Source organism: Anomaloglossus baeobatrachus, chromosome 4 (assembly GCF_048569485.1).
Source record: "Anomaloglossus baeobatrachus isolate aAnoBae1 chromosome 4, aAnoBae1.hap1, whole genome shotgun sequence".
Taxonomy (NCBI): Eukaryota; Metazoa; Chordata; class Amphibia; order Anura; family Aromobatidae; genus Anomaloglossus; species Anomaloglossus baeobatrachus.
Genome location: NC_134356.1, coordinates 695,135,023 through 695,162,386, shown reverse-complemented (window position 1 = coordinate 695,162,386; position 27,364 = coordinate 695,135,023). Strand labels below are relative to the sequence as shown.

Genomic DNA, 27,364 nt, shown 5'->3' with positions numbered 1-27,364 from the left:
AGTGCCTGCTAAAAAGTTGCCAGTGAAGCATGTAAATAGGTATTGCTACGTATTACTGGCTGCTGAAAAGTATGTAAACATAGTCATGGGTCTTGTTACTAGCTCTGTGTTACCTCTAATTGAAAGGCGTGTTTTAATTCTGACGCCTGAGTCAAAAAATCGTGCATATTGTATTGACTCTCTGAAGTCTGAAAAACTGACTATATGGTAGAGACCATTTTATATGCCAATTTATGTACCCCTATAAACAGCAGGTGCTAGAGTGGATGGCAAGAGCTGCATAAAGTGGCTTCTACTCCACTGCCTCTTCTATCTCCACCTCAACATCACACACACTTCATTCCCCAGAGGTGTCACCCAATTACAGTTGTTTGCATCTGCATCACAAATCTCCAACCAGCAAACTGACTGTGGGAAACCACACATGAGTGAGTCTGCAGAGCTGTTCACAAATTCTATCACATGGGCATCACAGGTCCGCTCCAAAGATTCCGAGACTCTTGAGGAGGAAAGCATCTGCACCATTGCCCAAAATGTTTGTGAGTATGATCCTGGCTTGGATGAAATAGGATCCCAGCAGGATCCCGACCCTTGTCAACTGACGTTAACCCCCAGTGGTGGAGGTTATGATGATGAGACTCAAATAGCTGGGGCGCACGCATATTGTGCTGTGATATCAGGTGAGAAAGAGGAGGGGGAAAACAAAGAACATGACAATGAAGTGGTAGATCCCACTTGTTGTGAACCCAGAGGCATGCAGCTAAGTAGCTCAACTGATGATGATGAGGAGGAGGAAGCCAAGGATGTTATGGTGGGAATTCCCGCACAAACATGTGGTGATACAACCATGAGAATCACTGCGTTCTTAGCCAAAAACTCAGGCTGTTGCCAGTTGTGGTTGTGGGTCTGCAGTTCACATCAACGGTTGCCTAGCCTGGGCTTTTTTTAAAACTGCAAAAGCTGACACAACTTCAGTTATCTGCCAATTTTGTAAACAACGACTGAGTAAAGGGAAAAGATCAAATAATTTGACAACTGCATGCATGAACAGGCAAATGAGAAACCAACATGCCATACTGTGGGAATCTCATTGCGCTAAAATGCGAACTAATGAGCCAACCCAGCCACTGGCAAAAACAACATCGTCTGTAGCTTCTTGCTCCTCCTGCATCACAGGCAAAACTATTGTACCACAGGTCTCCAACTGCAGAACCTCCTCTTGTGTCCCTTTTAAAGTGGAGGTGAGTGAGGGCTTATCAGGTGTTCCAGAAATGATTGTGCCTGATGTTTTTGATCCATGTGAGAAAACAAGCACACCACATGTTTCGCAATCCAGCATTTTATCTTCCACTACACCTCCCTCATAGTCCACCGCTCAGTTAAGTACACCTTACTCCAGCCTCTCTCAGCACAGCAGACAGCACTTGGTCCCTTAGGTTTAGTCACATAAAAGACCATTTAATCCCACACATGGCAAAGTAATAAAGTAATAACAAACTGTTGCCTACGGAAATGCTGACTTTCTGCCTGATGGATCCAGAGGGTTTCTGAAAACAGATGGCTGTCGCAGTCCCCAATACCAGTTGCCCAGTCACCATTACTTCTCTAATAAAGCTGAGCCTGTGCTACACCATCAAGGCGCAGCCAAGATTACTTTTTCCTTGAAAAACTCTTTGTCTCCCAGGGTTCATTTCACCACTGACTCCTGGAGGAGCAAGCATGGCCAGGAGGGTTACTTCTCACTGACTGGGCACTGGGTTACTTTGGTGGCTGCGGGGGCAGGCGGGGAAGGGACTGCTTCCCAAGTACTGAAATCCACAAGGCTGTCGGACAAAATTCTGGATCTACCACTTCCCCTTCTGCTTCCTCCACCTCATCTAAGGACTCCACCTCAACCTCTATCTTAATATAATACATGTTCACAGAGGGCTGAGAGAATCCCACCCATCTCTGTAAAACATAGCCAGGGCTCAATGAAATCAGGCAGTGCTGAAATTATTCTGCATCAGAAAATGCAGTCACACAGCTGCAGAGTTGTGGATCGCTATCCAGGCCGAGTTTGATCAATGGCTGTCTCCACTGAACCTAGAGCCAGGGAAGGCTGTGTGCGACAAAAGAGCAAACCTGTTAGCGGCCTTACGCCTGGGTGAAATCCCCCATGTGCTTTGCATGACTTTCATCCTGAACCTGGTTGTCCAGAAATTTCTAGCCCACTATTCCAGGCTTAATGCGCTGCTGCACAAGACACGATTGGTGTGTGCTATCTTCTGCCATTTGCACCCTGCAGCTAATCGACTTGCAATGCTACAAATTACTTTTGGCCTACCAGTTGATATGCAATGTGCCAATATGGTGGAATTCCACTCTGCACACATTGAAGCCACTGTGGCAGCAGCAGCAAGCCCTTCTGCACTATACCATGACGCATAATGCTGGACAAAACAGTACGGATGTGGGGCAAATCACGATTGTGGAGTCGGCATAGATGAAGGACATCTGCTTCCTCCTGCACAATTTTGAAATGCATACTAAGATTGTTAGTGCTGCTTATGCCATTATCAGCATCTCTATTCCACTCATCTACATGTTGGAACACACTTTGAATAGTCTGCGGGAGGATATGGAGGTCCCAGAGGAAGTGTACAAAGCAGAAGAGCATGGTTAAAGGATACCATTTCCTAAAGAATCCGGACAGTCATCGCACAGGTGGATGTCACAGGAAGGTAGAGTCCATGGACCGAGGCGGACTCATGGTAAGAAAGTGGTAGTGAAGGTGCAGGAGCCAAGGAACAAATAGAGGAAGAAGAGGTGAAGGGCACAGAAAACTCAAGAGACTAAGAAGCTATTAATCCGTGTCTTTCGTCCATGGTTGGTGGGCAGGGATGGAGGAGGCAAACTTGATAGTTACCCCACCACCAACACAAGATGGACTTGGACCACATGGAAGCGTCTGACACGAGTGCCTTCTTGCTTCACTATTTGCAAAATGATGTTGTATCATTATTATTAGAAATAGTGCTGACTACTGGGTTGCCATTGTTAGATCCACAGAACAAGAGTCAATTTAGCAAGATGCTTCCACCCCAAAAAAGGGATGTGGGAGTATCAAAACAAGCTTGTAGACCTTCTTAGCAGTACTTTTCAACAAGGCAGAAGTGTGGCACACAGCGTGAATCACAGTTATAGAATTCCATCTATGGGAGCGTTCCATCATCAACGCAGAAGCATTAGCAGCAGCAGCAAAAGTTCAAGTGCCAGAACCAATTTCCATGAATTGTGGCAGACATTTTTTACAATATTGCATGTCCAGCAGAACAGAGTATAAGTCTAACACATAAGGCCGCTTTACAGGCTGCGATATCGTGACCGATCGGTCACGATATCTCTAGCGTGGGTACCCGCCCCCATCGGTTGTGCGACATGGGCAAATCGCTGCCCATGGCGCACAACATCGCCCAGACCCGTCACACTACTTACCTGCCCTGCGACGTCGTTGTGACCGGCGAAACGCCTCCTTTCTAAGTGGGCGGTTCGTTCAGCGTCACAGCGACGTCACGGCTGCGTCACTGAACCGCCGCCCAATAGAAGCGGAGGGGAGGAGATGAGCGGGACGAACATCCCGCCCACCTCCTTCCTTCCGCATTGCGGGCGGGAGGCAGGTAAGGAGAGGTTTCTCGTTCCTGCAGTGTCACACGTACCGATGTGTGCTGCCGCAGGAACGAGGAACAACTTTGTTACTGCTGCAGCAACGATATTTGAGAATGGACCCCCATGTCACCGATGAGCGATTTTGCACGTTTTTGCAATGATGCAAAATCGCTCAAAGGTGTCACAGCCAATGTCATCGCTAAAGTGACCGGATGTGCGTTACAAATTCCGTGACTCCAATGAGATCGCTTGAGTGGTGTTGCAGCGTGTAAAGCGGCCTATAGAGAACGATTAGAGAGGATGGTGAAGTATTATCTAGAGCTCAACATCAATGCCATAAGGGGGATTGGACCCTTTTGCATTTTGCTCCACAAAAATGGAAGAGTGGCCTGAGCTTGCCATTAATGCCTTGGAAGTTTTGGCCTGCCCGGCAGCCAGCGTTCTCTTAGAATGTGTCCTCAGTGCTGCTGGCAGTGTATTGACTAATAAGCACAGTCAGCTGTCCCCTTAAAGCATAGACCACCTAATGTTCATACAGATGAATAAGACATGGATATTCAGTGACTTTGCCACCCTAGTCTCAGACTGTGCAGACTAGGTGATGATGTACGGCCAGGCTTCTGTGAGCAAGAGGCCTACGCCTGTCTGTCATGCATGTCTTGATTGTTAATATTTAAATGCCAGGCTACATCCAGTATGTTGCATGGACCATACCTCCCTGCTGTTTTAACGCCCTATGTGGAGGGGGTAATTGATGGTACTGTATTGCTGTCTGCCTGAAAGAATGTTGAGATTTCAAAATGGGTCTGAAACTTATGTCTTGTGAGGAGTACCAGGCTTCTGGGAGGGCCAGGTCTACACTGGTTTATGTATCTTTTCTTCATTTTTCAAGTTAAGATGCCAGTCGACAGCCTGTGTGTTGCATGGAATGTACCTCCATGGTGTTTAAACGCTCTATGGGGAGGGAGGCAATTGACGCTACTGTACTGCTGTCTGCCTGAAAGGATTTTTAAGATTTATATTTCCATATATTTTATGAACAATCCAAACATTAATATTCGGTAAAAATATAAAACCATCTTTTAAAATGCTCTGTCAAAGTTTTTATTTTTAACACTGTTGACATAAATATCCTTCAAAACAATAATAATGGTTTCTCCAAACTTAGACTCTAGTCTTAGGAAATGTGGTACAAACCTAATGGTATGTTCCTTTTCGAAAGTATAAGGGTTACAGCCAGATGGACCACACATGGCAGCGGGATCATGACCAAAAGAAACAGGAGCCTGAAAAGTAAGTGCCATGGGATATGATGGCCAAACAGGGACTGCTGCTGGTTTGGGGTTTGGAGGCGGAAGCTAAAAATTATTGTTTTTTTGTTCAGCAATACCCTTGCAGGTTATGTGACAGAAAACAGATTATTCATCAGCTGGGGTATATCCACCTCTCCCCCCACAGTGATCTGCTGCCCCATTGGTGGCAGTGATTGTTCTTCCATCCCCTTCTCCTCCCTTTCCACATCTACTATAGGAGTGAATGCTTTGTCAGTAATTTCCAGCTGCTCCTCTCTCAGTACTTTGGGTATTGAGTTTGTTAAATGGCTGGGTCCACAGAACCTGGAGCTAAGGAAGGCCAAGTGTGATTATGGTGCAAATCTAGTGCCGGCACTACGGCTGGGCGACACTATATTTGGGTGACATCACATATGTACTATATGGATCAAACTGGTTTTACTCAATTTCTATGGCAGTATTGTGTCCCGGATGCTCTGCTGCAGAAAGCATAGTCACTGTGTACTCACTTTTTCAAATTAAAATGCCTGAAGGTGTTTTCTATACCTTAAGTTTGGCCTTGCATTGAATCAAATGGGGTTCAGAAAGGTTCAAAGAAGTTTCGAAGTTTGGTTCAATAAATGCTCGGTGAACGTTCCACTTGTTCAGTTCGGCAAACCGAACTGTGGGGGGTTCACTCATCTCTACCGTAGGAATGACCACATAATACAAAAAATGGATAAACTTCCAGCACTTGCTAACGGGAAGGTCTGATTTGGTGCATAGGGAACATAACATATACAATCACAATAACAGTCACGCTCAAGAAAGAGGGAAAAAAGCTGAAGGATTCAAATAGTGGACACAGGAATGTGAACATGCATTCCTACTTAAAAAAAAAACATGAAAAAATGGAACGTAATAATCAGGTTCAAGTAAATTGGCCATTTTTATCTGCAGAGTATCTCCTTTTTTCATGGTTTTTTCTAAGCAGTAATGCATGTTCACATTCCTGTGTCTACTATTTGCATTCTTCAGCTTTTTTCCCCCTCTTGCTTGAGTGCAGTTGTTATCGTGTTAAAACTTTCAGCCATAACTGTGTATATTCTTTTATATTAAATTTGGCATAATAATATAATGCAAAGAGCTGATTTCACACACAAAGTGCTAAAATGTTTGTACTTTTAGTGCAATTAGCTTTGAAAGAATAATGGTGAGTGCCGTGCCTAATCTTAACCTGCTTTTGTTTAGGTTTACTGGACACTTCTTAGTAGTTCAGCTCAACTTTTATTTAACTGAATTCTCAATATAATTGTGAATTGAAGAATAAAAAAAGTAAACTATCTATTCACTAAAATTCTCATAAACGTTTTACAACTATCCCTTCATCTCAAGCGATTCTTCATTTTACGTTAGCGGTATAATTTTCATATTTCAATTTAAAAATTTTCGTAAACAAATGTTGCTCATTAGACAACGTGAAAAATCCCCTTAGACTTGTTATACCTTTCACTTACAATATAAATATCTACAGTAAAACCGGCTTCACTTTGTCTCATATTTTTATGTCCAATGACCATTTAAAATCATCATGAAGTTTTTGCCTTTAGAATAGAGATTCCAAAAAATGAATTCATTCTTTTTAAAATGAATATGAAAATCAAAGATTCTGATGTAAGTATTATCACACTTTATGATAGTGGCCAATAAATTCTGCGGCAGATACAGTGGCATGAAAAGGTTTGGGCACCCCTAGTCAAAATTACTGTTATTGTGAACAGCTAAGCAAGTTGAAGATGAAATGATCTCTGAAAGGCATGAAGATAATGATGACACCTTTCCTTTGTATTTTAGGGGAATATATAAATGAATATATATATAATATATATATATATATATATATATATATATATATATATATATATATATATATATATATATATTCATGTTTTGCATTTTTAAATTAACAAAAATGGAAAATAGGTTGATATTCAAGAGTTTGGGCACTCTACACAGTTAGTACCTATGAAAAAAATGGAGAAGAGGGTGGACTTGGGAAATTTTTAAAATTATTAAATTTTATTGATAACAAATTTAAAAGATTAATATGATTTTGACACAAATAGGAGGCATTGAAAAATGGACCAAACATGTATACAAAACACTAGACAAAACATAGAAAACACTGACAGAATCCTGTTGTTGTGCAAAGTGTATAAAGGTAAATGAGGGTGATAAAGCACTCCTCTTATGTTTAAAAATTCACAGAATACAGGAAATCATTACACTAAATGGCAAACCCTGATAAAATTGCATATAAGTCAGAAGCTAAAATGCTTATTTAGACAAAATCAATTAGGTGCCATATGAAAAGAACAGCAGTCTGCCCCCTGCAGGGCAAAAGTAGAATTCAACCGGCTAAAATGTAAAGTACAGATGGTAAAAAAATTCCGTTCAAAGTTTAAATGTGATACCAACCGGTTCAAAGAAGCAAACCTGCAGGGGGGGGACTACCGTGGACCGCCCAACGCGCTTTTCTGTTACGAGGGGGACCCGGGGAAGCGTGCCAAGATGGGAAATGGACAGCTTCCGCCGGTCAAGGTCCACTGTGCGGTGTAAGGGACCGCTGCTATGGTCAGGAAAGAGTGAGCGGGTTGCTGCTAGTGATCGTCTGGAACGTCACAGACGATCTATGTACACCGGTCCGCCCTAACCCGTGAGGGTTGTATGGCTCGGGGCTTCTCGTACGGTGTACCTGTTGCACGGGGACGCACAGAGGTGCCTTCACACATGTGCCAGCGGGAGTCACAGGAATATGGCACGGGGGTAGCACAGAGGTGCCCATGCACGTGTGCTTCAGAAACCAAGTGAGTCCGACAGAGACTCAAGGAGCTCACCTGGGACAGGAACACAGCCTGCTAAACGGGATACTGCCGGAGCAGCAAGGCAGGGGCAAGACCTGCAAACTAGGTGCTGCCTGAGCAGCAAGGGCAAAGCCCACAAAAGACAATAATGCCTAAGCAGTGGTGTGGCAGCACGCTGCCAGACATCCAAACATAGAAGGACGGTCGCGCACCGCCATGATGGTAGGGGGAGCTTCTAAGGAGGTGTAGCTCCTCCCAAGGGCGGGCGCGAGACGGGCGTGACCCAATCAGGGTTCGTGACGTCCTGGCCCAGCTAGTCAGGATTCAGCACATCACCAGCCTCGTCATGGGCCCGTGTGATATCAGTGAGCGAATCAGAAGACGTCACGTGGAGCACATGCTCATCTTCCTGCCTCTGGGTCATAAAGGCGGGATCCCCGGTTTCACAATGTGCAGAGACATGGGAAGTCTTGCTGCTTCCCTGAGCATCTATTCTTTGCACACTGCGCAACTTCCCAGAGCCTCCGTGATGCTGAGCAGGAGAGCTCGTGGCAGGCAAGGGATGGGAGACCGCTTGCAAGGGGAGAACCACTAGGTGTCACCCCTCTGCTGTGTCTCTGAGAAGGCAACTCCTGCAGACTGCGCAGTCTCCCAGACCTTTGGCACTGCTGAGCAGGAGGGCTCGTGGCAGACAAGGAATGGGGGACCACCTCATTCCTTGCAATAAGAGAGCCACGACGTGTAACATTACCCCCCCATCTAGGGCCCCCCCTCGCCTGCGCCTGAAGGCCGCCACCAAACCTGGGGCGTGGACATGCTCCTCCAATACCCAGGACCTATGCTCCGGGCCACGACCGACCCACTCCACGAGGAAGTACCTCTTGCCCTGTACAATTTTTGTTCTTACTAGCTTCGCTACTTCAGGGTCGTCTGACGAGAAGCCAACCTGGGACAGTAGAGACCCCGAGGTTTTAGGTCGTACGGGTTTCAGAAGAGATACATGAATAGTATTAGAAATAGCCCAGCATGGAGGGAGCTGGAGTCGATATACCGCCGGGGTTACCCGCTCTATTACTGTAAACGGACCCAGGTACCTAGGAGCGAACTCGGCTGTCTGTACCGGAAGGTAGATATGTTTAGAAGACAGCCACACTAGGTCCCCAGGTGCGAAAGCTGGCGCAGAGTGAAGAAGACCCGCAGGTCTCTGCCTGAACGGTTTATTATACGCATACGACGTACAGACTCGCATATTCTTCTGTACATCCTGGGCTACCTCCGGCCCCCAATAATGCCTGACCGCAGGGTCTCTGGTCCCGTCGACCCTGAAGTGACCCCTGCCTTTGGAGGCACGATCCCATGACAGCACATCATTCCGTGGGTCAGGGGAAATGAAGGTCTTACCAGGTGGCACCTGGTCTAGGGAAACGGAAGTGACCCTCCTCACGCTGACTGGAGGTGGAACAAGACACTGTGTTTCTTCCGATGATTTCGAACATCGGGTGTCTACATGACCCCTCTGCCCACAGGTAAAGCAATCGACCGACGGCCGAGAACCTGTGGTAGAGGAGACCACTGTGGAGATTTCCATTGGCTCCACAGAATCGTCAATAGAGCTGGCTGGGAGACCGGTCTGGTGGGGAAGGGGAGTCAGAGGCTCTGTAGACCAGGAAGACGTGGGTGCCGAAGAGACCTCGAGCCTCTGCTCCGCGTGGCGGATGTCTATGCGAGAGGCAAGCCGAATCAAGGACTCTAAGGTGGTCGGCACGTCACGCGTGGCCAGCGCGTCTTTGACGAACCCTGCCAGACCCTCCCAGAACACAGGGACCAGGACTTTATCTGGCCAGTCCAGCTCTGCGGCGAGTGTCCTGAATTGTACTGCAAAGTCCCCGACTGAAGTGGACCTTTGCCGAAGGCGTAGGAGCCGCAGCGCGGAGTCGTGGGTGACTTGAGGCTCGAGGAACACCTTTCTCATGGCCTCAAGATAAACTGGAAGGTGATTCACCACCCGATCTCCGCGCTCCCACAACGGCGTGGACCACTTTAGCGCTTTCCCTGTGAGCAGGGACTGGACGAAGGCTACCTTCGCCTTCTCAGTAGCATAATCAGTCGCGGACAACTCCAAGTAGGTGGTAACCTGGTTTATGAAACCACGGCACTCAGAGCTGTCCCCGCTGAAGCGCTCTGGGAGCGCAAGGCGAGGCGACCTTCCGCACAATTCCACAGCCTGAGTAGCCGCCTGGGTGGCGACTGATGCTAGAGCAGCCTTATCGGGGGAAGACCGCTCCATTGCTGCCAATCGTGACTCCAACTGCTGCACATAACGCAGCAACTACTGCTGCTCTTCCGCCATAGCCAGACCTTTGGCGCGACCGTAATGTTACGAGGGGGACCCGGGGAAGTGTGCCAAGATGGGAAATGGACAGCTTCCGCCGGTCAAGGTCCACTGTGCGGTGTAAGGGACCGCTGCTATGGTCAGGAAAGAGTGAGCGGGTTGCTGCTAGTGATCGTCTGGAAAGTCACAGACGATCTATGTACACCGGTCCGCCCTAACCCGTGAGGGTTGTATGGCTCGGGGCTTCTCGTACCTGTTGCACGGGGACGCACAGAGGTGCCTACACACGTGTGCCTGCAGGAGTCACAGGAATATGGCACGGGGGTAGCACAGAGGTGCCCATGCACGTGTGCTTCAGAAACCAAGTGAGTCCGACAGAGACTCAAGGAGCTCACCTGGGACAGGAACACAGCCTGCTAAACGGGATACTGCCGGAGCAGCAAGGCAGGGGCAAGACCTGCAAACTAGGTGCTGCCTGAGCAGCAAGGGCAAAGCCCACAAAAGACAATAATGCCTAAGCAGTGGCGTGGCAGCACGCTGCCAGACATCCAAACATAGAAGGACGGTCGCGCACCGCCATGATGGCAGGGGGAGCTTTTAAGGAGGTGTAGCTCCACCAAAGGGCGGGCGCGAGACGGGCGTGACCCAATCAGGGTTCGGGACGTCCTGGCCCAGCTAGTCAGGATTCAGCACATCACCAGCCTCGTTATGGGACCGTGTGATATCAGTGAGCGAATCAGAAGACGTCACGTGGAGCACATGCTCATCTTCCTGCCTCTGGGTCATAAAGGCGGGATCCCCGGTTTCACAATGTGCAGAGACATGGGAAGTCTTGCTGCTTCCCTGAGCATCTATTTTTTGCACACTGCACAACTTCCCAGAGCCTCCGTGATGCTGAGCAGGAGAGCTCATGGCAGGCAAGGGATGGGAGACCGCTCCATTCCTTGCAAGGGGAGAACCACTAGGTGTCACCCTTCTGCTGTGTCTCTGAGAAGGCAACTCCTGCAGACTGTGCAGTCTCCCAGACCTTTGGCGCTGCTGAGCAGGAGGGCTCGTGGCAGACAAGGAATGGGGGACCACCTCATTCCTTGCAATAAGAGAGCCACGACATGTAACACTTTTCATGTGTCTTAGTGCTCCCTTAGTGCCCCCTTGATAAAGCTAGCACTAAGACACGTGAAAAGCGCGTTGGGCAGTCCACGGTAGTCCCCCCCTGCAGGTTTACTTCTTTGAACCGGTTGGTATCACATTTAAACTTTGAACAGAATTTTTTTACCATCTGTACTTTACATTTTAGCTGGTTGAATTATACTTTCGCCCTGCAGGGGGCAGACTGCTGTTCTTTTCATATGGCAGCTAATTGATTTTGTCTAAATAAGCATTTTAGCTTCTGACTTATATGCAATTTTATCAGGGTTTGCCATTTAGTGTAATGATTTCCTGTATTCTGTGAATTTTGTAATATAAGAGGAGTGCTTTATCACCCTTATTTACCTTTATACACTTTGCACAACAACAAGATTCTGTCAGTGTTTTCTATGTTTTGTCTAGTGTTTTGTATACATGTTTGGTCCATTTTTCAATGCCTCTTATTTGTGTCAAATACATGTTAATCTTTTAAATTTGTTATCAATAAAATTTAATAATTTTAAAAATTTCCAAAGTCCACCCTCTGCTCCATGTTTTCATATGCTGCTTTGGTGGACAATTGCATGTCACATGGATTTTTTCCTTTGATTTTATATGATGGGATTGATGGAATTGTTGACTCTAAACAGTTTGTACCTAGTAGCACCCATTTGGCAAGTATCACAGCTTATAAGCGCTTGTTGTAGCCAACCAAGAGTGTTTGAATTCTTATTTGAGTGATTTTGATCCATTCTTACTTGGAAAAATCTTCTAGTTCTGTGAGATTCCTGAGTCGTCTTTCATGCACTGCTCTTTTGAGGTTTAGCCACAGATTTTCAATGATGTTCAGATCAGGGGCCATTGTAAAACCTTCAGCTTGCACCTTTTGAGGTCGTCTATTATGGATTTTCACATGTGTTTAGGATAATATCCATTTGTGGAAGCCATCCTCTTTTCAACTTCAGCTTTTTTACATATAGCGTTATGTTTGCATCAAAAATTAGTTGACATTTCATTGAATCCATTCTTTCTTCTCTCTGTAAAATGTTCTCCATGCCATTGGCTGCAGCAGAACTCCACCACGTGATTGATCCACCCCCATGGATAATTGTAGATGAGATACTCTTTTCTTGAAATTCTGTGTCCTTTTTTCTCCACATCAATCATTGTGGCCAAAGAGTTCTTTTCTAACCTCATCACTTCACAGGACTTGTTTCCAAAATACATCATCTTCTTTAGATGTTCTTTTGCAGACTTCTGACGCTGAATTGTATGGTAAAAATGCAGGAGAGGTTTTCTTCTGATGAACCTTCCATGAAGGCCATATTTGTGCAGATGTCTCTGAGCAGTAGAACAATGTACCACAACTCCAGAGTCTGCTAAATCTTCCTGAAGGTCTTTTGCAGTCAATCAGGGGTTCTGATTTGCCTCTCTAGCAATCCTACGAGCAGCTCTCACAGAAATTTTGCTTGGTTTTTCAGACCTTATCTTGACCTCTACTCTTCCTCGTAACTGACATTTCTTAATTACATTTCAAACTGAGGAAAGGGCAACTTGAAAACACTTTGCTTTCTTCTTATAGCTTTCTCCTGCTTTATGGGCCTCCACCATTTTCATTTTCAGAGTGCTAGGCAGCTGCTTAGAAGAAGCAATGGCTGCTGTTTTTTTGGCACAAGGTTAATGGAGGCTTGGTTTTTATAAAGCTATGAAATTTGCATCACCTGGCATTTCCTAATGATGATAGTGAACAAGCTATAACCTAAACAGGCTAAATAAGGTCTGAAATCTTGGTCAAAGTTATCTGAGTACACAAATCTCCAAGGGTGCCCAAACTTTTGCATCGGCCAATTTTCCTTTTTGTAATTTTTAAAATGTAAAAGATGAAAATACATTTTTTTTTGCTTGAAATGCAAAGGAAATGTGTGATCTTTAACTTTATGCAATTTAGAGATCATTTCATCTTCAACTTGCTTAACTGTTCACAATAACACTAATTTTGACCAGGGGTGCACAAACTTTTACATGCCACTGTATGTGCTGTATTTATTTCAAATACAAGTAAATTGTTATCATTACGTGTCTTGTTTAAATTCTAAATTGAAATGGATATTTAATCATATTATTCATATTGTCAAATATCTCTAGCTGAAGGCCATTTTTTGTTGTTCATGATTAGCCACATTTTGCAATTTTTTCGCACATAAGGTTTTAAGACCTCAAAGATATTTTCTTCTTTAGACCATCATACAGTTTTTGACTTTTTTGTGGTGTCTAATTGTTAAAATAATTTTTTTGCTAATACTAGAGAAAAATATCCCACAAAAGGGTTAAGGAATGAACATTTTTACTATACGATTGTATAAAAACACATATAGACAAGTATTAAAAAGGGAGTGATGTGATTATAGGGAGTAAAGGTAAAGCAAGATATCGTGAAGGTAGAAAACAAAGTTACTACTAAATGATGATAGAATTTGACAAAAAGACATAAAAAATGTGTCTCAGGACAAATCAAAAATGAATAGTGCTAGATGTTGGACACAGATCCTATGTAGCCCATACTATCGTGCTTGGAAGAAGCCACTGCGAAACGCTCATCGGGCACCACAAGGCAACACACTCAGGGCACGATATGTATGTTTAATGAATAACACATAATACCTGTGGCGGTGTGTTACCTTGTGGAGCCCGATGAGCATTTTGAAGTGGCTTCTTCCAGGGGCGATGTTATGGGCCACATAGGACCTTTCTAAAACAGCTCGCACTATCCATATTTAATTTGTACTTGGACAGTCCTTTTTATTTTTATGTTCTTTATTTAATTTTGCATTAGATTATTTCTGTCATCATTGTGTAGTGCCTATGTTTTGTACTTTCATAGCATTTTGTTTCACCTTTACTCCCTTTGATCATATCACCACCTATTTAACCCCTTAGTAATGGAGCCAATTTAAACCTTAATGAACAGGGTGATTATATTAAATATGACCAGTGTGTAACGCCTGCCTGGATCCACAGACTCAGAAGGGATGTAATGGACAGGCTAGAGGGAAGCCACTCACCAAGCAGGACCCCCAGAACTCTGAAACACTTTAACCCCTACACAGGGATTTGTAATTACACAGGGCCCTGGTGATCACTACCTGTGGAAGGCTGCAGTCCGATGAGAGTAGAAGTCATGCAGGGTCAAACCAGGAATTGCGGAACAGGGACAGAATCAACAGGCAATGACATAGTCAGCAAATGTAACAGAGATAAAATCCGGATCGGGCAGCGAGGTACATAAACAGTAGGCAGGAGGGTAGTCAGAAACCATGCAGAAGTCAGCACACAGGAATCACCAAACAGAATAGGATGTAACAGGAGCCAGGAAAATCAGAACTATCTCTGGCAGAGGTCAGCAGACAGAAGGGGAACTAAGAAGGGTGTGGTGTTTTCCCATTGGCTGCAGCTGAACGCTGGCAGCTGGAAGACACACGCTACCCACAGTCAGCCAGTGATACTACAGATCCCAAGATAACCCAGCCCTCTAGATGATCGGAGCCTGCGCCCACCGGTGCCACTGGCATCGACTCCTCTTCCATCACCAGCACCATCCATGGCAGGAACACGGCGTCGCTTGACGATCGGAGCAGAAGTCGCTGGAGCAGACTCCGGTGGTGACGTAACAGTATCCCCCCTCCACGAGGGGCCTCCGGACCCTCTAAACCCGGCTTGCCAGGAAATTGGAGGTGAAACCGCCGGACCAGACCCTTAGCATGAATATCACTCACAGGGACCCATGACCTCTCCTCCGGGCCGTAACCCCTCCAATGCACCAAATACTGTACCGCCCCTCTGACAATATAGGAATCAAGTATCCTCTGCACCTCATACTCCAAGTTACCTTCAACCAAAACAGGATGAGGGGGGGCACTGACTGTGTGAACGGGGACACGATATAGCTTGAAGAGGGACTTATGGAACACATTTGATATCTTAAAGGATGGGGGGTGTTTCAGGCGGAAAGCTGTGGGATTAATTACCTAGATTATCTCGTATGGTCCATTAAATCTTGGACCCAGCTTAGCAGAAGGGACCTTGAGTTTAATATTCCGTGTCGATCACCATACCTTGTCCCCAACTCCAAGGTTAGGGCCCTTGGAACATCTCTTATTAGCAGAGGAGGCTTGACCAATCTTTGTCTTCTTCAAGTTCTCTTTCACTTCAGACCAGATAGCCTTCATTTTGTACACAGTTGATTCAGCCTCAGGAGTATCCACCACAGCGGAAGAAAAAGAACCAAAACGTAGATGCAACCCTAAATTGCAGAAAAACGGGGTAGTCTTGATGGATTCCTGATACTGATTATTGATAGCGTACTCAGCTAGCGGCAGATATTCCACCCAGTCAGACTGACGGTCAGACACATAACACCGGAGATATTGTTCAAGGGTTTGATTGGAACGTTCAGTCTGACCATTGGTCTATGGGTGGTAGGCAGATAAAAAAGATAACTCTATATTGATCTTTTTACAAAACGCCCTCCAGAATTTCGAGACAAACTGTGTTCTTTGGTCAGAAACAATATTTTCCGGAACCCCGTGTAACCGCATAATATGCCTAATAAACAACTTGCTAAGAGTTTCAGAATTGGGTAATCCGGACAGAGGAACGAAATGACACTGTTTGCTGAATCTATCCACTACTACACAGATACAAGTCTTCCCTTCTGAGGGTGGAAGGTCAGTGATGAAGTCCATGGAGAGATGTGTCCAAGGGCTTACTGGAGAAGGTAGGGACTGGAGAAATCCGGCAGGGTGGGTACGGGGTGCCTTGGCTCGAGCACAAGTTTCGCAAGCCAGTACATATTCCTTGCAATCTTTCACTACGGTTGGCCACCAAAAATTCCTGGTTACTAGTCGGAGTGTATTGCCTATACCAGGGTGGCCTGTAAGCACAGAATTGTGGGATTCCTGGAGTACCCGTAGGCGAAGTGAGGGGGCGACAAACAGTTTATGGACAGGAGTGGTTTCAGGAGCTTGGTCTTGGGTATTATGGACCTCTTCTATCAAATCTAAGGAAACAGATGCCATATTAATGCTTTTAGCTAAAATATGCACTGGTTCAGAGGTTTCAGACTGAGAGGGACAGAAGCTACGGGAAAGTGCATCAGCTTTTGTGTTCTTGGTACCGGGCCGGAATGTTACCACAAAATCAAATCTGGAGAAGCACAATGCCCACCTAGCTTGCCTAGGATTGAGTCTCTTAGCAGATTCCAGATAAGTGAGGTTCTTATGGTCTGTGATGACTGTGACCTTATGTTGGCGCCTTTGAGGAAGTGGCGCCATTCCTCGAAGGCCCATTTAATTGCCAACAGCTCACGATTACCAATGTCATAATTTCTCTCTGTAGGAGAAAACTTGCAGGAAAAGAAGGCACAAGGACGAAGCTAAGTGAGAGACAGAGTACCTTGTGATAGCACCGCTCCCACTCCAACCTCGGATGCATCGACTTCCACAATAAACGGACGCATAAGGTCAGGCTTAACCAGAAACGGGTCTGAGGAGAAACATTCTTTTAATTTTGAGAAGGCATGGATCGCCTCTGGCTTCCAATTAACCACATCAGCCCCCTTTTTAGTCAAATTGGTGAGGGGTTTGGCAATTTTGGAAAAATCTCTAATAAATTTGCGGTAATAATTAGCAAACTCAAGGAAACGTTGCAAGGCTTTCAGAGACTTGGGTGGAACCCACTCCTTAATCAGTTGAAGCTTAGAGGGATCCATGCGGAAGCCTTCTGCAGACAGTATATAACCCAGGAAATTAACCTTTGCCTCAAAAAAAACACATTTTTCATATTTAGCAAATAGGAGTTCTCCCTGAGTCTCTGGAGTAGAGTGCGTACATGTTGGACATGTGACGTAGCAGCGGGAGAATAAATCAGGATGTCATCCAGATAGACCACCACATATTGACCACAGATATCTCTGAAAATGTCATTAACAAAGTTCTGGAACACAGCCGGTGCATTACTTAACCCAAAAGGCGTTACCAAGTACTCATAGTGTCCCTCTGGAGTGTTAAATGCCGTTTTACAATCATCTCCTTCTCTGATGCGGATTAGGTTATATGCTCCCCTGAGATCCAGCTTGGTGAGCCACCGGGCTCCTATGAGCTGGTTAAACATATCGGGGATGAGTGGCAGAGGGTATCATAGTATCATAGTTTTTAAGGTTGAAGGGAGACTCTAAGTCCATCTAGTTCAACGCGTAGCCTAACATGTTGATCCAGAGGAAGGCAAAAAAAACCCAATGTGGCAAACAAGCTCCAATGGCTAAAAAAATTCCTTCCTGACTCCACATCCGGCAATCAGACCAGTTCCCTGGATCAATACCCTGTCATAAAATCTAATATACATAACTGGTAATATTACATTTTTCAAGAAAGGCATCCAGGCTCTGCTTAAATGTTAGTAGTGAATCAGTCAACATCATGCGGCAGAGAGTTCCATAGTCTCACTGCTCGTACAGTAAAGAATCCTCATCTGTGATTATGATTAAACCTTCTTTACTGATTCTTTACAGTAATAGCATTAAGTTCATGTTAGTCAATACAAGGTCTGAGGCCACCATCTTGTTTATCAACGAAAAAGAATCCAGCGCCGACTGGTGACCTGGATGGTCTGATAAACCCTCTGCAGACTGTCTGCTATATAATCTTTCATGGCCTGACGCTCCGGACCAGAAAGATTATACATTTTACCCTTGGGGAGTCGGGAATTGGGGACCAAATCTATGGGGCAGTCATAATCTCTGTGCGGAGGTAATTTTTCAGATTCAGATACAGACAACACATCAGCAAATTCCCTGAATGCATAAGGTATGAAGATAGGTTCAGCTCTAGTCAGGTTAACAGATAACGACATGTATGTCTCCTGACACTCAGGGCTCCAGCGCAAAATCTCACCCTGGTGCCAGTCTATGACCGGGTTATGTTTGCGCAGCCATGGCATGCCCAATACCGCTGCTGACATCAGATTCTCAAGAACAAAAAATGACACAGATTCTACATGCAGAGCACCAACAAGCATGGAGATCTCTGGAGTTACAAAACTAACCACACCCTGCGTGAGAGGTGTACTATCAATAGCAGATATTCTAATAGGTGCATTTAACCTTAGCAAAGTCAAACCCAGTAGTTTTTTTGCTACAATAGTGTCTATGAAATTAGCAGCAGAGCCACAATCAACAAAGGCCTGCAGCTGTGAAGATTTTCCCTGGTGAGACAATGAGACAGGTAAAATTAACCTCATAGGGTCTGCAGGAAGTACCTGGGCGCCTGAGCGGGTATCATGGGGCCCAGTCAGGTGTTGCTGCTGCCTTGGAAGTGATTGCCTCTCTGATCCAGGCACTCCATGTTTGGCTCCACAACGTGATCTGCTCCCTTGCAGTCGACAGGACTCTGGACACGATGAGGTAGGTGCTGCAGGGGCTTGAACTTGAGCAGACCTGAGATCCTGCACTCGCTGTGTAAGTCCATGAACAAGGCCAGAAAGGGTGTGCACCTGGTTTAGCACAGCATGGAGAGAATCCATTTTTTTTTCTCTCTCTCCTTGTTAGATGGGCCAGAGATAATGTAACGCCTGCCTGGATCCACAGACTCAGATGAGCTGTAATGGGAAGGCTAGAGGGAAGCCACTCACCAAACAGAACCCTGAAACCCTTTAATCTCTATACAGGGATATCTCTATACAGGCAGGAGGGTAGTCAGAAAACATGCAGAAGTCAGCACACAGGAATCACCAAACAGAATAGGACGTAACAGGAGCCAGGAAAATCAGAACTATCTCTGGAAGAGGTCAGCAGACAGAAGGGGAACTAAGAAGGGTGTGGTGTTTTCCCATTGGCTGCAATTGAACGCTGGCAACTGCAGCTGGAAGACACACGCAACCCACAGTCAGCCAGTGGTACTGCAGATCCCAAGATAACCCAGCCCAGTGGATGATCGGAGCCTGCGCCCATCGATGCCGCTGGCATCGACTCCTCTTCCATCACCAGCACCAATACGACGCCGTACGACTGGCGATCGGAGCAGAAGTCGCTGGAGCAGACTCCGGTGGCGACGTAACACAGTGTCTTTTTATGTGGTGAAATCTCTGGAACGTTCCAACAGATCCCAGTTATTTTGACTGTTTTTTTCTTGACACACTGTACTTAATGTCAGTGGTAAATTTAGTTGAATACTTTTTGTTGTTTGTTTGTGAAAAATTGTGAATTTTGTCAAAAATTTTGCAATTTTTCAAACTTTTAATTTTGATATCCTTAAATGAATTAGTCATGCCATGCAAAATAAGTATTAAATAACATTTCCCATATGTTTACTTTACATCTGCATCCGTTTTCCAATGTCCCTCTATTTTATTAGAATGTTAGAAGAGTTAAAATATTAACTTTTTCAAGAAAGTTACAAAACCTATTTCTTTTGGACCTATTCAGATTTGATTGAACTTTGACGGCCTATATATTGGAAGCGATGCTATTAAAAACTGCACCCTTTAACCCTAGAACGCATACCTGGGGCCTTGCAGGCCTGCTAGGTCATTTGTTTTCTTTGGTAGATTGTTATGCTTGCGTGTACTAAGGTTAAAAAACTTTAAAACTGCTGCCTGAACTTTTTTTAACCCTTCAAGTTCTTCATAGGAAATCACATAAACTGCAATGAAAAAATAAATACATTTTCCTCCAAAATGTTGCTACAGTTCCAATTTGTTCAATTTTATGGAATAAAGAAAAAAATTGTACCCTACAATTTGTTACCCAATTTCTTCTTAGTGCACTGATTCCCCACATGTGGTCAGAAACCTCTCTTTGATAAACATTCGGGCTCAGAATGGAAAAAGGAATATTTCATTTTCAGAAGACAAATTTTGGCTGAAATAGATTGTGGGCGCCATGTCACATTCCCAGACCCCCTAATGGGCTTAAAAACAGAAAGCCCCCACAATAGTACTAGACTAATGAAGGAATTCATCTATAGGTGTGTTGAACATTTTGAACGCATAGCTGTTTCAGAGTTTTTTTAAAGTTCTTTTTAAAACGTGGATCTGAAAACTAAATTGAAGGTTTTTTTCCTCTAAAATGATGTTTTACCCTCAAATTTGTGATAAGCACAATAAATAATAGGAGAAAACACATCCTATAATTTAATCATTTTTTCCCAAAGGTGATGATACCTTATATGTGGTGAAAAACTGCTGTTTGGACACATTGCAGAGCTCCGAAACGAAACTGCGTTATTTAATTTGTCAGCTTAAATTTGTCTGTAATAGATTGTGAATGCCATGTCACATTTCCAGAGTCACAGACATGCCAAAAGAGCAGAACTCCCCCACAAGGGACCCTATTATTGAAACTAGACCCCTCAATAAATTCATCTAGGGATGTCCTAACTATTTTTGACCTACAGGTAATTCACAAAACTTTACTACATTTAGATGTAACAGCAAAAAATATGTATTTTTTCCCATTAAAAATGTATTTTAGCACCAAATTTATAATTTGGACAAGCAGTAAAAGGAAAAATCTAATGTTTGGGCACATGCAAAACACGGAAAGCAAAGAACACTATTTCATTTTCGGAATGCAAATTTGGACACTGTGTTGTGTTTGCACTGTCCCTGAGGTGCCAAAAAAGCAGAAGACCAAAAGTGACTCCACTGTACAAATTGCACCTCTAAATGAATTAATCTGCGGCTGCAGTGACTATTTTGTAACATTGTCAAGATGTCTTTTTATGATGGAGAATTGCCAAATTGCCCATCCATTGTGCCCAGCTTGTGCTTCTGTCGATATGCACCCCATAAATGGTTAAGTATACTCGTCCCACTACTATAATGCCACACACTTGGTTGCTCATGACAGTTTTGGCACAGGGGGGCTCAGAAGGAGGGTGTAATTGAATTTGGAAGCGCAGATTTCATTGGATTATTTTGGGGGGGGGTTGTAACCGTTTCTTTTCCAGAGTAAAAAGAAAGAAAACTATTTTTTATAAGAAATATTTTTTTTTTGTCATATTCTGAGAGTTGTAACATTTTTATTTTTTGGTGGACAGAGCTGTGTGTAGGCTTAACTTTTTTGCAACATGTTGACAATTTTTTTCAAAGTATTATGGGATATACAACATTGTTTGATCGCTTTTTATTCAGACTTTTCAGATGCAGAATGAATAAAAACTAAACCACAAAAAGAAGAATTACATTTTCCCCAAAAAATTCAGAAAAGTTACAGCAAGAAAGGGCAACAGTGTTTATCTGCCCCGGCAACAGAAACAAATGCACTCACAGGATGCAGAAAAAACACTAATAAATATGGAGGCAACAGGTGCAAAACACTGATGGAGCCGCCGCTCACACACCGCCACTCCATGGAGGGGTGATTGCTTAGTATTAAAATTGTACATGAATGGCTTGCATAGGGCGCCGTTCACAGATTGTCTGCACAGTGTCTGGCTTACACGCCCTTACTATTAGACTAGGCAGGCTGCCCAGCACGATATACAGTTAGGTCCAGAAATATTTGGACAGTGACACAATTTTCGCGAGTTGGGCTCTGCATGCCACCACATTGGATTTGAAATGAAACCTCTACAACAGAATTCAAGTGCAGGTTGTAACGTTTAATTTGAAGGTTTGAACAAAAATATCTGATAGAAATTGTAGGAATTGTCACATTTCTTTACAAACACTCCACATTTTAGGAGGTCAAAAGGAATTGGACAAATAAACCAAACCCAAACAAAATATTTTTATCTTCAATATTTTGTTGCGAATCCTTTGGAGGCAATAACTGCCTTAAGTCTGGAACCCATGGACATCACCAAACGCTGGGTTTCCTCCTTCTTAATGCTTTGCCAGGCCTTTATAGCCGCAGCCTTCAGGTCTGCTTGTTTGTGGGTCTTTCCGTCTTAAGTCTGGATTTGAGCAAGTGAAATGCATGCTCAATTGGATTAAGATCTGGTGATTGACTTGGCCATTGCAGAATGTTCCACTTTTTTGCACTCATGAACTCCTGGGTAGCTTTGGCTGTATGCTTGGGGTCATTGTCCCTCTGTACTATGAAGCGCTGTCCGATCAACTTTGCGGCATTTGGCTGAATCTGGGCTGAAAGTATATCCCGGTACACTTCAGAATTCATCCGGCTACTCTTGTCTGCTGTTATGTCATCAATAAACACAAGTGACCCAGTGCCATTGAAAGCCATGCATGCCCATGCCATCACGTTGCCTCCACCATGTTTTACAGAGGATGTGGTGTGCCTTGGATCATGTGCCGTTCCCTTTCTTCTCCAAACTTTTTTCTTCCCATCATTCTGGTACAGGTTGATCTTTGTCTCATCTGTCCATAGAATACTTTTCCAGAACTGAGCTGGCTTCATGAGGTGTTTTTCAGCAAATTTAACTCTGGCCTGTCTATTTTTGGAATTGATGAATGGTTTGCATCTAGATGTGAACCCTTTGTATTTACTTTCATGGAGTCTTCTCTTTACTGTTGACTTAGAGACAGATACACCTACTTCACTGAGAGTGTTCTGGACTTCAGTTGATGTTGTGAACGGGTTCTTCTTCACCAAAGAAAGTATGCGGCGATCATCCACCACTGTTGTCATCCGTGGACGCCCAGGCCTTTTTGAGTTCCCAAGCTCACCAGTCAATTCCTTTTTTCTCAGAATGTACCCGACTGTTGATTTTGCTACTCCAAGCATGTCTGCTATCTCTCTGATGGATTTTTTCTTTTTTATCAGCCTCAGGATGTTCTGCTTCACCTCAATTGAGAGTTCCTTAGACCGCATGTTGTCTGGTCACAGTAACAGCTTCCAAATGCAAAACCACACACCTGTAATCAACCCCAGACCTTTTAACTACTTCATTGATTACAGGTTAACGAGGGAGACGCCTTCAGAGTTAATTACAGCCCTTAGAGTCCCTTGTCCAATTACTTTTGGTCCCTTGAAAAAGAGGAGGCTATGCATTACAGAGCTATGATTCCTAAACCCTTTCTCCGATTTGGATGTGAAAACTCTCATATTGCAGCTGGGAGTTTGCACTTTCAGCCCATATTATATATATAATTGTATTTCTGAACATGTTTTTGTAAACAGCTAAAATAACAAAACTTGTGTCACTGTCCAAATATTTCTGGACCTAACTGTACCTACACCACACAGGAACGTGACCTTAGTTTAGAAGGCCTAAATTAATGGGCCTGGCACATCCTGCATAAAGGTATGTTAAATGCAAAAAAAATATATGAGGTATTAGTTGATATCTGTATTTTGGCCAAAATATCAACTAATATCTCATATATATCATATTTATTTTTTTTTGCACTTATCATTTCTTTATACAGGATGCATCTGGACCCATTAATATAGGCCTTGTAAACTAGGGTCTCCTTCATCAATAGGCTTTAATTCAGACACTGTGCACCTATATGTGTGAAAGGCGCCCAATACAAGCCATTTGTGAGCAATTTTAATACTAAGCAATCACCCCTCCATGGATTGGCAGTGTGTGAGCGGTGGCTCCATCAGTGTTTTGCACCTGTTGTCTCCATCTTCATTGAGGGTTTTTTTCTGCATTTTGTGAGTGCATTTATTTCTGTGGCTGGGACAGGTAAACACGGTTGCCGTTTCTTGCTCTAAGGCCTGTTCACACGTCAGTGATTCTGGTACCTATGTGCTAGGTTTTATACGTACCAGAATCACTGACATACACAGACCCATTATAATCAATGGGTCTGCACACACATCAGTGATTTTTCACTGACCGTGTCTCCGTGCGCTGTACATGTGTGTCAATGATTGCCTCACGGAGACATGTCCATTTTTTTCTGGCATCACTGATGTCCCACGGACCACACTATAGTGTGATCTGTGAAATACGTACCAGAAAAAAACGTACATTGAAAAAAAAAACATTTTCAAGTCACCGGCTCCAGCGATGCTCCGTGCAGCCTCTGCTATCTGCTGCTTCCTGACCGGCTCATTATGGCATGCATATTCATGAATGCAGCCAGAGCTGACCCGGAAGTAGCTGCAGAGGTGAGAGACAGTGGGACCGAATGCTGCAGAGGTGGAGACTTCAGCACCATGGACAGCAGGAACGGGACAGGTGAGTATATGTCCATATGCAATCACGGATCACAGATTGCACATGGACAACCCATGTGTGTCGTGAATCACAGCACACAGAGAACCATATGCGTTTTTTACATGTCAGTGAAAAACGTCTGTGTTTTTCACTGCGTGTGAAACAGGCCTAAAAGAGTTTGCTTAGAGGTAAAATGTATGAAATATTTTTTTTAATTGGCGTTAAATATTTGAGCAGCAAACACTATTATATTTACCTTCCTCACTCATGGATATTATACCAACTATTTGTTCTAGTCACTGAAGAACAATCTGACTGCAGTCACTGAGTTTTTCCTTTTAGGATTTCAAGTCAACCAATATTTAAGAATTTTTTTATTCTGTCTTTTTCATATGGTTTATTGTGGGACAATATGCGGGAATCTTCTCATCATCGCCCTGGTGTCCACCACCAAGAACCTCCACACTCCGATGTACTTCTTCATCTCACAACTGTCCATTACTGACATCTTAGTGATCACAGACATTGTCCCTAAGATCCTCCATGTTCTACTGAATAATGGGGGAACCATTACTTTTATTGGCTGTATCACTCAGTTTTATTTTTTATGTGTCTCTGAAGCATTTGAATGTCTTCTTCTCGCTGTAATGTCGTATGACCGGTATGTGGCCATCTGTAATCCCCTCCGTTACTCCTCCATCATGACCAGTGGATATTGTGTGACATTGTCTATTACTTGTTGGTTGCTTGAATTTTCTATTTTTTTTATTTACATCACGCAAACTGCAAAATTGGATTTTTGTGGTCCAAATACCATGGATTATTTATACTGTGATATTGTCCCCTTACTTGAACTTTCCTGTTCTGACACCTATACTTTCCACTTGGGGATTTATGTAATAGGTGTTCCTAATATCCTCATTCCAACAACAGTAATTATATTGTCTTATTCCTGCATAGTTTTATCTGTCCTAAGGATCCCATCCAGCACCGGTAGACAGAAGGCCTTCTCCACCTGCAGCTCCCACCTCACCGTGGTCTCCATATTCTACTGGACGATGTTCACTGTTTATGTCATTCCAACAAGAAGAGAAACGATAACCATGAATAAGATCCTGTCTCTGCTGTTTACTGTATTTACTCCTCTGGTGAACCCCATTATATACAGTCTGAGGAATAAAGACATCAGAAAAGCCTTACAAGGAACATTTAAGAAGCGTGTTGTCTTCTAAATTAACAGCTAAGCTAAGCTTGTTGTAACCATTTATTAGATATTGGATGTATAACTCTTAATGAGGCTTCGACTTATGAACTTGCACACGTCCATTTCTAAATTCAGACATTTCTCTTAATCTGGTAATAACTTTACGATGTTTCAGTTTTTAAATTTAACTTTGAAATTGTTATTTTCAGAGCTTGTGTGCATTACATTAATAATACAATTATTATGTTTTGACATTTAATTTTAAATTTAATCTGAAATTTACAAAAAAATTTGATCTTTTAAAATACATTTTATTCTGCCCTTTAAACAGATCACATCACAGAAAAAAAAAAATTACAATTATCACATATTTACTTTACACTGACATTATTTTTTATGTATTTTTTTTGTGGAAGCATACAGTACAAGGCAAATAAGTTTAGTTACAGTTTTTTTTAAATTTTCATGGAATGTAAAAATGAATGATTTTGTAAGATAAGATAAAATAAGATAAATTACAGTTTTCAAGAGGCTTTGATGGACAAATATGTTAGAAATCCTAAAAATAAAACCAGCTTTTGCGCGCATGCTAAAGAAATTTTCTGTAACTTTGGCAGAAAAATGCACCAAAAAAGCATGCATTTTTGTGCATTTTTGGTGTGTTTTTTGATCGTTTTTTTGTTAAATCAATGCCTGTAAGGGCTAAAAAAAAGCAGGAATAAGCGCACCAACAATTGACACGCTGCATATTTTTTCTACATCCAAAACTATTAGGAACAGAGAAGTAAAGTGCGCACTGCACTTCAGAATTCTATTTGACTTTGCTGGTATAAAGATAGACATGCAGATTTGGACAACAATCTACATGATAAACGCCACCAAATCTGCAATAAAAAACTGAGCGTGTACACAAGCCTAAAAAGATCATTCTTCAAAATATTGACATCAATATTTACGACATTTTTTATGCTTTTGTGCTGAATAATATTTTAATCCAAGTGGAAATTTCAAAATTTTATTTTACTTTCAGATATTTATTATGACTTTTCTTTTGCTAAATAGCAGGTGTCAATAAAGAATCAAAATTCACTAATTATAACTGCCTCCTTTTTCTTCTGTACCATCACTTCATCCATCATCATCACCTGAAGTTTTTTTCAAGGAGGCATGTAAGCGGGATACTAATGCTGATGGTGGCGTTGTACCGCCCCCCATGCCAGAGGCCGAGTCGCTTGGATCAGGAGCCGCGGTGGCTCGAGGGGTCTCCCGACCCGGGGGTTCACTCGGACACTCGAATTCAAAAGAGGGGGATATATATGTACAGGGGATGTGTAGGTTCGTGACGCCACCCACAGTGCGTGGTAATGTACGAGACCACAACTGCTCTTGGGGAGCCCGGTGGCAATGGTGTAGCAGCAGGATGTTTAACCCCTCCGTGGGTAGGGGTTTGTGCCCCGGGACCCATTTGGTGTTGATGACTGGGGTGCCGTTGGGTAGAGGAAAAGGGGCTTTTCAGGGTACTCACTCAGTCCAAGATTAACAACTCCGACAGCTTGTAAACCAGAATTCTGAGCACCGCTGCAGCATGGAGGGAGCACGTGTGGATCCGTGCCCTTTGTGTTGCTGTTAGCTTCTGGCCTTTTTCCATGGCACCTTCTCACTAGTTGGACCCTCAAGCTTGAAACTTTTCGGGTCCCGCTCACCCGTATGGCTAACGGAGTGAGCTTGCTCTCAGGGTTCACGCGTAGCATTTCTTTGGACTGTACTTGGGAAAGTCCTATCCCATCGGT

The 27,364-nt window shown here is 43.7% G+C and overlaps 1 protein-coding gene across 1 annotated transcript; it reads left to right on the top strand.

Moving 5' to 3' along the window:
* The first annotated feature begins 754 nt into the window (after nt 1-754).
* On the top strand, nt 755-25,602 carry LOC142303007 (olfactory receptor 5G9-like). Its single transcript, XM_075344108.1, has 4 exons — nt 755-811; nt 4,871-4,941; nt 6,530-6,593; nt 24,667-25,602. Exons 1-4 carry the CDS (start codon nt 755-757, stop codon nt 25,600-25,602), a joined length of 1,128 nt encoding a protein of 375 aa, XP_075200223.1.
* Nucleotides 25,603-27,364: the final 1,762 nt, after the last annotated feature.